The sequence below is a fragment of the Harpegnathos saltator genome, unplaced genomic scaffold (assembly GCF_003227715.2).
Source record: "Harpegnathos saltator strain DR-91 unplaced genomic scaffold, Hsal_v8.6 scaffold293, whole genome shotgun sequence".
Taxonomy (NCBI): domain Eukaryota; kingdom Metazoa; phylum Arthropoda; class Insecta; order Hymenoptera; family Formicidae; genus Harpegnathos; species Harpegnathos saltator.
The window spans coordinates 438,149-450,718 of NW_020230087.1; the positions used below are offsets into that span (position 1 = coordinate 438,149).

Sequence of the window (12,570 nt, forward strand, 5' to 3'; positions counted from 1 at the left end):
CATATATAAAAAATAAGGATGATTAGAACCAGCACATTTAGTCCTAACAAATGTTAAAACTTCATTGAAGTTTAGTTAATATAAGCTTATATGAAGACAACTTCATCTTTTATGAAGTATTAGATGATAGAAAACAGAAACGTTGACATCACATCAAGAAATATAATAATAAAATAATACTTTAATACCATGGAATATCTCTTAATTTTTAATCTTTAGCCTAAAAATAAAATTCTCTTTAATTTTTGCTTATTTAAACATTTAGTTCCTGAGTAGCAAGCTCGAGGATTTTTAATATTGAAAAAATAAAAAAATTCTTATAATGTGCCTCTTATAATATAGGAAGCATTATATTATTACCTCTATTATTTTCACTCACACATACACACACGCGCGCGCGCGCGCGCACACGCACACACACCTGTTCTTCCTGCAGATAAAAAAAAATATATTTATACTTTGCAGGATACGGTAACAAACATAATTAAGAGATAGATTTATCTTTGAGAATATCAAACTTACACTATCATTTTTATCAAATGTTATACGTAAATATTGTTCTTTTCGTATTCTTACATAATCGTAAGAGTTGGTTTACATAATTATTTACGTACAAGGGAAAAAAAAAATAAGGACGCATGCGGAAACATATCCCAAGTGCATTGTTTATCAAATATACTTGGTAATGATTTTCCGCTGTAATATTTTTTGCATATCTTTGATAGCAATTTTTGGACGCAATACATGCTTCTTCGAATTCGTTGTCACTTATGAGAATCAATACCGATCTTTAATAGTATATTGTATAAATAAAGTAACCGGTATATCATATCCTGTTACCCGTATTTTCTATTGCACGAGGATCATCATACGTGCTTGATCTCAGAAGGAAGGAAAAGAAGAAACGAATGTGAACTGAAGATATAGGGTATCCAGTATTAAGTGAAGATGGAAATGTTATAGATAATACAGGATATCATTAAGGGAATGATGTGGTTCTACTTGGATATTTTGACCAACCAGGTACACCAACTTATGGGCGTACTGACAGGGGGCAGGTATGCGTATTGTACCGGACCAATTGTAGTACAAGTGGCAAAGCTTGTATGTGAGTCGTTGCAGATGATCAGTTTCCATGTTCGAGGTGTCATGGATAACGATATAATGAATAGGTGTTACTGAACCTTGTCGTACATTTTGCGGCACGAGGAAAAAATCGTAATAATTCCGCCTAGTGATGCAGGAGTCGATCACTGTCCCTACCTCGGGATTTCCTAGGTTTCCATTCTGAAAATCACAAGTCGTAGAAATTCGAATCATACCACATCGTAACGCATCATGATAATTCTGTCACACTGTCTACTCACACTTTCGATGAACAATCTCGTGTTTATACGTTTTTGAACAACGATCACGCTGAGTTGTGGTTTATAATTTGGTTCAATGCGATTGAATGTTTCAATTAGCTGCCTTACTTCATATCTCACGACATAATCCAAATCACCGTCGCCAACTCCATCGCGATATATAATTATACGTTCCGGAAGAACTTGATTGTGCTGAAATATCATTAATTTTAACGAGCTGACAGAGAAAAAGCTCCCTCGACTCATGTTACATTTGAAAAATGTGTAATGCACAAATTACCCTGCGGTATGCATTGACAGCCGAAACAAGGCACATTTGCAACATATCTGTCAACTCCTGCTTGGAGGCCTGCATACAGACTTTACTGTGCCATTTGGTCAATTGAACGTCTAAACTCGCCACAAACCCTGCAACGCTCTGTTTTGAGCCACTTCCTACACCACTATGATATACATCTATACCACACACCATAGAACGTTTCTGTTACAACAACAGCAAGAATTTAGCAAAGGGAAAAAAGAGACGAAAGTATAGAAACAAAAATGACAAAGCATAAAAGCAAAAATTCGCCATGTACCAGTGGTAAAGCCACAGTCCAAAGAGCTCCTCCCAATTTGCAATTGATCTGAAGCATGATTTTTTCTGTGACACTTTTCAGTTTCGCAGCATTGGCAATTGTTTTTGTGATAATTACTTGCGACGCTATAGGTTTCTCTACGCAGCACAACCTACATAAATGCGAGAGAAGAATATAAATTAGAACAAAATAAGAAAAGAAAAAAGAAAGTGCGATTGTACAAAACGGAAACAAAACATTTCAACATAAACATTTTTTTATGGCGTTCTACCAATTGTCAATTAATAGCATCAAATGTTTAGATAATATGCTGTTGCATGGTATGCACATTCGTAGGAGTATACTAAGATTGATAGAAAAAACGATTAACCTTTTTAATGAACTATATCGATCGGTACGGTTAGTCGGGAATACTACGACCGCCAATTCGTAATCATTGTTGAAGTGCCTTCGTACTTCTTGCAGATAGCTTTCACTCCTATCGTCCCTTACTGCGAACGAGTGTGGTTTGCTCACTCGCATACCGATAGCTCTCGAGATGCCCTGTACCATTTTTAGAAACTCTTTTACGACAACTTCATCTCTACTAACGTACAAGATATACCACTTATTTAAATGAGGCTGAAACACAAGATGGCGATAAATGTTTCCAAAAAATAACACTCATTACCCGCTGGTTCTTTCGATTCTCAAGCGATTGTTGCTTCAGTGCACTTACCGTACGCAATACAGGATTTCGTGTAACAAAGGTCGTCCAATCACCAATTTTGCTTGGATTTTGCGTGATCGTCTTATTATTTCCAAGATATATCTGCTCGGGCGGGAGAGACCTTCCGTTAAATTGAACTATGTCATCACGTAAACGCAAACCCCATCCTGACAACATTCCCCGTGTTACTTCGTTCTTTTTTATTTCCTTCACAAATAATCTGATCTCGTCGCGACGTCTACTAGGCGACACTTTCGTAACCGCGTCCAAATCTTTCATCATCTTGTAATTGGAGCGGATGCTGTCTGTGAGACCCGCGACATAACTCAGTTCCGGTATCAAAAGTAATATCCTCTCCTGCCTCTATTGGATTCGAACGATTTCTTTGACAATTATAAACTCAAGAACGATCATATTTCAATGTGTGAAAAATACTGATACCACAAACCTCGCCGCTCGCTGTCCTCTCCGTAGCTCTGTGAACCAAAAGCGGTTGCGTATTGTCTTGTATCTCGATGCCGCAAAATATCTTATAATAATTCATCAAAGATATATCCTCTCCATTTTTAGAAAACTTATACTCCGGAGTTTTATCCCAGGCGATATCGTCGATGCGATATGTTCTGTTATTATATCGCGTCAATACACTCGTACCAATTATCTCCCTCGCCACATACTCCTGATAATTATGCCGTTGTCTTTGGTATAAATCAGTCCTGTAAGATAATCATAATCGATTGTACCGTGTACTGTCTCTCGATTATAAACTATCCAATTGTATCTTCTTCGACTTCATCGACTTAACGTTAAAAACAAAAAAAAAAGAAAATGCATGAAAATGTCTCTTACATTAAGTCTCGCACCGTTATCGTGCGCAGAACACGATGTTTGATATCCAAACATAGTTTTAAGCCACCTTCGAATTCGTTTACAGCGGTCACGTAACCGGGCCATACTTCCAAATGGTGCTGGCTTATATCATGTGAACATTTGGGATTGAAACTTTGTCGGCCGATGCGAACTAAACTAAGCGCGCGCATAATACGTCCGAACAGAACGTTGAAGAATTGGACGTTCTCACTCATCGATTGTTGTTTCTTATAAATAATTGTAAGAGCCACTTGCGATCCGTCTACCGGGTGTTCAGAATGGCAGTGTATAATCTGAAAATTTGACAAATTTGCATCGATCAAAACGTTTTTGTCACAGAGCTTTTCGAACTTACGTTCTCTGGCAGTTTGTTTGGCAGGAAAAGTATCATTCCGTCGAATGTTCTTGTTTGCCCTATTTTAGCAGCGTGTTGATTCAACAGTTTGCGCCGTAATACTCTCGAATCTATATCCGGCGAGAATTTTACTTCATACTGGAATAAACCCTTGCCAGGTTCTATCTCCAAGTCTATATAATTAGCGAATACGTTGACTCTAAAAAGAAACGATTTTTATCACACTGCTGCTAATTAAAAATAGTAAAGATACCCATCTTTCTCGACATGCACAATGTCTGATGTAATCATTTATGCAAAACAATGCGAATTCAATGCGAAAGAAGTTGTTCTACATGTGGATCAAAAGATAGGTATATACGTACATAAAGATTTAAATGTGTTACCTTTCTCCACATTTGCCTTGTCGGCATACTGGTGCCGCAGCTAATTCAGGTGAAATATCTGCTGCTGCAGCTAATTCAGGCGGGTTATCATAAACCGTAAGATCAGCCAACATGCCTAAAACTCCATCATTGTTATTACTTTGTTGAACAGATGGCCCCGCTTGTGTGGAGCTTGAACTAGAGGAACTTGCTTCACTGGGAATGAAAAAAAATTCAATTGTCAATATTCATTCATAATCGTAATCCAAACAAAATTGTCTATACTCACGCACGTTGCTGCAGCAAACTAATAAGAGACCCTCGACCTAATGATCCATGTTTTGCTACCCCATGGCTTATTGCTGCTGAAGCCTTGGGTTCTGATTCATTACCGCTGCTATGCGACTTTACTAGACTTGACAATTGAGCACGGCCACGGCCGATACTGTGAACTGATGATTCTGCGAATGAGCTTTGTGAATATCTTTCAAATGATCTTGTCTGACTCGAGGATTCCTGACTTGGGGTTTCTATTGAATGTGCTAGTCGTTCTTGTTCCTTTTGTTTTTCTCTCTCCTGTATTTCTCTTTTTCTCATCATTTCCAACAAAGTGGAACCTCGGCCTTTGCCAATAGGAATCTTCTTGTCGGTCATTTTGAATCTCTTATTACATATGGAAAAAATAGTAATTATTTATTTAAATTGAAAGTACATATAAATGATAAAAAATAAATATTTTTTATAATCTACCCTATCATAGTCTGTAGTACCTAGCTAATTTATCTATAATCTATTGTATTTATCTATAATCTAATTTAATCTAACCACACACATAATGTAGTTGCTCTATTTTTTAATTTAAAACATTTACAGACAAAAAACTAAATAACTAGAGTACCAAAAAACAGATATACGATCATAGTATATAGACTTATTTGGAAAATTAGTATATTATTAGCAACATATAATGTTATTTAAATGTTGTTTCAATTTTAAACTTCTTTGTCAGTGGCAATTCATTTAAGGATATTTATTTGAGATTCTTTAAAGTATTTTTATCAAAATTCACAGCAATGAACATAAATGAGAAGTTCACCTGTTGAACGTAAATTAACAATAAATAACTATGTATGATATATATGTACGAATATATATATATATATATAATATATATACATATACATCCGTACATATATGTGTATGTAATATGTATGTATATTATGTAATATATATACGAATAAGTATGCACATCACGCGATATCAATGCGATATAAAATGTCATGTTTTGCTTCTTTTATTTGGCTTTTACGATAAAATTACAATGACTTGACATTACAAAATAAAATGACGATAAAATACGGTTGCTACGGCAGTTGTTGAAATTGAGTTCTACAAAAGTGTCCTACAAAAATCATTTTCAGCAGAAAAAAGGAACGACTGTTCCTTGCGATAAAAACTTTGAGCAATAGAACATGGTGGATCGTTAACCTCAGGTTAGCAAAAACACGTTTAACGAGCTTCAAATGAATGAAATGTTTCCATTAAGATGCAGAAAAGTTACGCCCACTTACTTGGATTTGTTATCCACGAATTTTCTCAATACTCCCGACCCGAGAATACAAAATTCCTCGACTTCTCTTGTGCACACCCGTATCTGCTCGCTCCTAATATCACAAGACATATACCCAACAAAGAACACGATTTCACACGACTATTCGTGCTCGAGGCGCGAACTACGAATTCAAAGAACCGTGTCGAGCAACCGTGTGATTGCAATGCCATCTGGCGTTACAGCTGGCCAAACGTTTTCATAACGTGTGACGATACACACGTGAGATCAATAAAATTTATCAATAATTTTTATCTATCGTGTAATGAATAAAAATTAGAAATATTATACGTACTATTGATAATAAGTATTACTTCGTATCATAAATATTATTAATGTATACTATGTGTAACACAAAGAGATCAACAAATATATTATGTATACGATACGATCAAAGACTCAGTTGCAAGAAACAGCCAGATGTATCTTTAAATATTACGAGAGTGTAGAATATTACATACGCAAAACATTAAAAATTTTATCGTTTCTTCTACCTTGTTCCGATGAGGATGAGAATGATGACAGTTTGTAGAGAGTATGTGTGTTATAAGATAATTATAATTTCTTTGTCCCTTCTAATTCGTTCAGTAAAATCGTTCAGTAAGTCACAGAAACAAGTGGATTTGGCTGATCTTGCATATTTACGTACCTTCAATTGCTATTAATAAAACTTTATTTATTTAATATTGATGTACATTTCGCATTTAAAATTTGTATTTATAATTCATAATGATATTTATAATTCATTATTTACAATTATGTCATATATGTATAATTAATTAAAATAGAATTATTGCAATAAACTCTAAAGTGAATCAAACAACAATGAACCTGCCGTAAGGAATCGAACGACCGCACTATACATGCACATTCTGACAAGTTTACAAACAGTATCGATGGCAAGAGGTCCCTTGGACTTGAGCTGACTGTTTCCTTAACGCATTACCGCGTTTCTGAGCACAAGTATGACGCGTATGTGGGTTTACCTCTTCGAGGTAATAATGGCACTTGACACTTGCGTATAAGTATCCTATTACGATGCGTAACCTGGAGGGAGAGATACTTTACTGTTGAGACGCGTCTGACGCGGCATAAAAAGTGAAAGATATTGCGTCAGATTGAAATCCTACCTCTCTAGAGATTTATCAATTTTCTCATCAATCATTCACTAACACATCTGTGCCGTTCCAAACTGATACAAGTTCTAAATTTTTATCACAGTGCAATTCCCTTCGTTCTCATCACGATTGTTCCGCGAAGTGTGCACAAAGAGTGAAGAATATGATCAAATGCGGCTGTAATCTGTATATATCACGTGATATGAGAAAAGTATAAATAAATGCAGGTGTCGCCAATTGTTTCGTATAGCTGAAAAACCCCGTGATATCCATAGTTAATTTAACCCTTTTTTACTGTCAAAATGTGATCGCGAACGCACGCGCACGTATGTGCGTGTGTGCACATATACATACATACATACATACATACATACATATATATATATATATATATATATACATATATATATATATATATATATATATACATATATATATATATATATATATATACATATATATATATGTACACATCCTCCACTAGTTCCGTTAAAAATCGTTGTCCCAACCGGAAATATCGTCTGGTGGCGCTGGATCGGAATCCGGTGGATACTCGTCGAAGTTTGCAGTGTCTGTAGCGCTTTGAACTCGCGGTAATATCGGTGGTTCCAAAGTTCTGGTTCTCAAGCCTTCCCAATTGAAACCGTCGAACCACCTGTAATAAATACGAACATTGTAAAAATCCACCACCATTAAATATTGAAACACCAATGTTCTTACTTGTGTTTCTGTATTTCACTAATGCCACCTTTTTGATATCCAAGACGTTCCGCTGGATTATCCCTGAAAAGATGTGTATAAGTACGCTTTGCGTGGATATTTATCGCGATTATACTGATTATACTGATATATGCTTATACACATAAAAAGACGTCGTTTACCTGCAAAGTTTTTTAATTAACGCCATGGCATTACGTGTGATGGATCTGGGAAATTCTATGACATCGATTCCCTTCAAGATAATGTTGTAAGTCTTCATAGGATCGGCACCGGTGAATGGAGGTGTACCCGTTAGTAGTTCAAACATAAGAACTCCAAGGGACCAATAATCGGCACTAATATCGTGCCCTTTATTCAGAATCACTTCCGGCGCCACGTATTCTGGTGTGCCGCAGAAAGTCCACGTCTTCCGCCCGTGATCCAAACGTTTCGCAAAACCAAAATCTACCAGTTTCACGTATCTAAAACATAATATACGATCAAGATACATCTCTGTCGAAATTTCTTGTATTTTGTATTTTGTATAATAATGTATCCTTACCCTTGACTATCCAAAAGTAAGTTTTCCGGCTTCAGATCCCGGTAGATAATGTTCCTGGAGTGCAGATAATCAAAGGCTTCGACGACGCACGCCGTGTAAAATCGCGTAGTACTGTCGTCAAAGTGCCCCTTATCCCTAAGAACAGTCCACAACTCGCCACCTAAACAAGCTTCCATCAGCATGTAGAGATATTTCCTGTCCTTGAATGTTTTGAAGAGTTTCACCACGAAGTCACAGTCTGCCTCGCCCATGATCCTCTTCTCCGACATGATATGCTGTTGCTGTCGCGTTTCGACAATTTGCGCCTTCTTCATTTGTTTGAGAGCAAACGATCGCGTGTTATCTCCGATAATTTGAACTAATTCGACTCTTCCGAAACCACCCACGCCGAGAGTCGCAAGTGCTCGAAGGTCTTGTAACCGTAGATCCCGGAATTCTTCGTTCAGTCTGAGAAAACGGCAAAACAATATTAATCTCTGATCAAAATCAAATTAATTTGTATGCACCTATCACGAAAATCAGAGGGAACCACCCACATATGTGTAAGTCATAAATGAATTTAGTTTTCTCGTTTTTTTTTGTACATCTACATATCGGATAACGTCTACATATCGAAGACGTCCCATTAAATATATCCGCATATCCGTCTTTATCACTAAACTTACTCGGAATGTATTGTTTATTCTTCCATCCTAACGATAAGCATGAAACACAATATTTATTTGCGGTAATAAGTGTAACGTAGCTATTGATTCTAGAATGATTATCTAACACGTATGGAATTTGTACAGTTAACAAGAGATATTTTACCTCCTACGCTCCACCAGTTCGTCCTTGTACCGCGTGCGGATTTCGTCCAAGGATGAAATTAGTTGATTAAACGTTTCGCGGTCAATTACTAAACAACTCACTCCTTCCGGATCGTCAGCGATGATGTTGGCGGTCCTGAGATCGTCCCTGAGAAAAACGAGATATGTTGATGTCGAAATTGTAATATTCCCATTATTCAGATAATTTCAATATTTTCAACATAAAAGTAAAAGCATATATATTACATATAATATATGAATAATGCCCACCCTTGTAAAGCTTTTTCGCCGAAGAAATCGCCTCTTCCCAGCGTCCTGATGTACTTCTCTTCCGTTGTATCGGGTTGCTTTATCGTCACACGCACCTGCCCTCTACTGATAATAAAAAATGTATCGCCCCTTGCCCCTTGTCTTACTATATAATCTCCATTGTTGTAGAATGTCTGCGAACATAAACATGAGAATGACAATTACGATGATGAAGATATAACTAAAACAGTCTGTGTCTCGTCAGAAATGTGACCTCACCTCTTCTAAAACATCTGAGATTTTGATTAAAGTTTCCTCGGGCAGGTTCTTGAAAATCGGTACGCTAAAACGTGAATATTATGTTATTCTTGAACTCGATAGATTGAGATAATAAGATTATATGTAAAACTTTACTATCCGATACTTCCGACAGGCTGTTAAAATCCAGGTGAGTTTACCTTTTCAAGAAATCAGTATATTCCGCCTGCCTCGAGAGACCAGTCTTCATCATAATAGTCTGAAAGCATGGCCGTTCAATGGCCCAGAGCTGGCAATCGGTTGCAGCGGTGATGGTCGCTGTCCTTTTGCAATTGTAAAGAATCGCGAGCTCGCCCAGCACTTTGCCTGGTGCCAAGGTGCTCAAGTATTTGCCGTCTCTCGACACTTTGACCTTACCCTCTGGAACAGAATTCGAAAAATATTGATTGAATAAAGGATGAGGATTATTCTGGATTAAAATAGAAACTTCAAATTTTCAGATTATACGACATACACAAACTATCCGAAAATAATTATTATACAATAGAATCAGCCGGATAATCCAGACCTGGATATAACGCGATATAATAATAATATTATTTTGGGAAATAGATGCCCGAGACGAGAGAAAGACAAGCATCTCTCTTTCTCTCTCTAGAACCGGTTGATTTAAAATTAATCGTTATCGTAAGTACAAGTTATCGTGTATGTCTGATCGTTAAGTGGTTGGTCATCGGAGTGCTTCGCGAATCTGGGAACCGACCACATGAGGAAGTATATTCGTCTCTCAACATGCAGCTACCGGTGCTATTACCCGGCGGCTACCGCGGCAGGTGCCGCGTGGGACACGTTCCAGATATGAATTATTAATTTTTATACAAGTCAGGCGACTTGTACTCGCGACAACCCGCTGACATTTCTGCGAATGTCAATTGCCACAGCTACTCCTTAACGGCGATCCCTTAACGCACGAATATTTAACTCAATCGTGACATTTATCGATAACACTCGTTATGTGAGTTATGAAGAAAAAGTCACCCCAGACGATATTGAATCGCGGAAATCGCTTGATCGCTGCGTGCAATTACATAATTCCCGCGGTACTGGATGAATATTATCGCCGGTTACTTCATATCCTCCGCTAACGTCCTGTAACGCAACGCTATGAGTGACTATGTATCGCGGACCGCGTACTCGTAACGACTCGAAATGACGTGTGTCGAGAATGTAACGTGCTTCCATAGTATTGAAAGATGGAAATCTCGGAAATTTGCATTCCTTCAGAAAAATCTGTTTCTTTTTTCTAGAGAAATACTAGTGATGCCAGTCCCCCCATAGGGAGTGAAATCAGCTGATTACGAAATCAGCTGATACACAAAATCAGCCGCTGTGAGGATAAATGACAGATGACGAATCTCTCTGTGTGCGTATACGGTACAATCCGCTCAGTAATCTATGAGTCATTCATAACAAGAGCAACAACAGCAATAACAATGATTGGCGAATAAGTATCACCGGCGATTTTTTATCCCTAGCTAGTCGAGGAATGAATTTGAGAGTATCCCGAATACGGTCTGAAACCGGTTCACATAGGCAAAATTACAACGACTATCTCTGCCGCGACACGAACGCACACCGACGAATAGCCGACGAGCGAAGGATCGCGCTCATATCTCGACGCAGCTCGACGAAGGTTTACGCAAGTGAGAACGACTCTTTTCGCCTCATCATTCGCCGGCACTCAATCGAGTTCGACATTGCGACAGTAGAGACAGATAGTCCATGGCCGTATTGTCCCGCGAGCTGCTGTTGCTTTCACTTCCTCGCGCGCGCATAACGCTCGCCACGAGTCATACAAAAGGTCCCGTCCCGCGCGAACCGGTTCTCCTGCCGATGTGAATCGCCAGAAGATGGATCGTATCTTTCTCCATCGGACTTAACCATTGAGTTGGCGGCGGGCGACGGCTAATAATAATCACGACCCACACGTTCGCGTGCGCTCTCATTGCGGCGAGAAGGCGCGTCGACGAGACGATGTCCCATTTCGATTCCGGAGCGCGGATTTTTCCGCCCGGCCGGCGGAGATAACGTGCTCGTTTTTCTATCTTTCGCCGAGTGCAGTTTCGCCGGAGCTTGGACTTGGTCCAAGGATAATGAACGTTAGAAAAGTCGCGGGACATGCTCGAGAGATCGCGCCTGCAAAGATCGATCCGTCCGTTTGGGAGGGGGGGGGGGGGAGAGAATGTGAACGCTCGATGAAAGTTTGCTCCGAGCGGACGAGGAAAAAGAACCGAAGACACCGATGATTAACGCGGATCGAACGCGGCGGTGGCCATTAATGACGGGCGCTATGATGCTACCGCGTCTCATTAAGTTACGCATCAAGCGTATATATAATTAAGCGCGATAAAATAATTAAGCGCGCGGGAAGAGCGCCTCTACGGCCGGCGATCGAGAGATGTGTGTGCATTCTTTTTCCTTTTGCAATTTTAGCAATTCGATAGCAGTTGGTCGAATTCTTGTGCGATCGGTGGAGAGATTGACGCATGCTTGTCAGCGTGTTAATTAAGCGCTCACGAGTCATTCGCGATCCATCGACGGAGGCGGAATCGCTGAGACAATCGCTCATTCTGCTACATATCTGCCATCGAGTTTCGTAAGTTCCCGACGAGATTATGTATATACACGGCCGCCGCGACGACGAGACGATCGCGGTTCGCAGTCGCACTCATGTCCCAGTTAAACGCGCCGCTTGACCTTCTCTAACGCGCGGTGGCTCTCTTCTTCTTCGTTTTGTCGGCAAGTCAAGGGAAATTTGCATTCACGTGCCGTCGGATAACCCCGACGTCGCGCTAAAGTTCTGTTCGCGGGTCGAGGAGAAGATCGATTCGATAGAACCAGTTTTAACGAGAATAGCTGAATAGTGTGTGTGTGTGTGTGTGTGTGCTTCTCTTCCTTCTCAACACGATTCTCCCAACAATGAACATCCACACAAGGTCGCTTGTATTTGCATACGCGATAA

General features: G+C 39.1%; 2 protein-coding genes across 4 annotated transcripts in view; both read right to left on the reverse strand.

Annotated features, from left to right (window-relative positions):
• Positions 1–219: 219 nt before the first annotated feature.
• AGO3 (Argonaute 3) lies at positions 220–6,057 on the reverse strand. Its single transcript, XM_011136511.3, has 12 exons — positions 5,816–6,057; positions 4,534–4,907; positions 4,266–4,460; positions 3,880–4,078; positions 3,504–3,817; positions 3,103–3,370; positions 2,664–3,017; positions 2,316–2,566; positions 1,946–2,096; positions 1,648–1,848; positions 1,368–1,559; positions 220–1,287 (listed from the first exon to the last, which is right to left on the reverse strand). Exons 2-12 carry the CDS (start codon positions 4,896–4,898, stop codon positions 958–960), a joined length of 2,820 nt encoding a protein of 939 aa, XP_011134813.1. The 5' UTR covers positions 4,899–4,907; positions 5,816–6,057; the 3' UTR covers positions 220–957.
• A 1,361-nt stretch (positions 6,058–7,418) lies between these two features.
• The window catches only part of for (cGMP-dependent protein kinase for), a 38,840-nt gene continuing 33,688 nt past the window's right edge, over positions 7,419–12,570 (reverse strand). For all 3 annotated transcript variants that reach the window (XM_025299771.1, XM_025299773.1, XM_025299772.1), the window contains 8 exons: positions 9,749–9,968; positions 9,570–9,633; positions 9,312–9,484; positions 9,043–9,189; positions 8,233–8,679; positions 7,853–8,152; positions 7,692–7,754; positions 7,419–7,626 (listed from right to left, as the gene is read on the reverse strand). In XM_025299771.1, the coding sequence (XP_025155556.1) occupies positions 7,461–7,626; positions 7,692–7,754; positions 7,853–8,152; positions 8,233–8,679; positions 9,043–9,189; positions 9,312–9,484; positions 9,570–9,633; positions 9,749–9,968 (1,580 nt within the window). In that variant the 3' untranslated portion in view covers positions 7,419–7,460. The remainder of the gene's footprint in view (positions 7,627–7,691; positions 7,755–7,852; positions 8,153–8,232; positions 8,680–9,042; positions 9,190–9,311; positions 9,485–9,569; positions 9,634–9,748; positions 9,969–12,570) is intronic.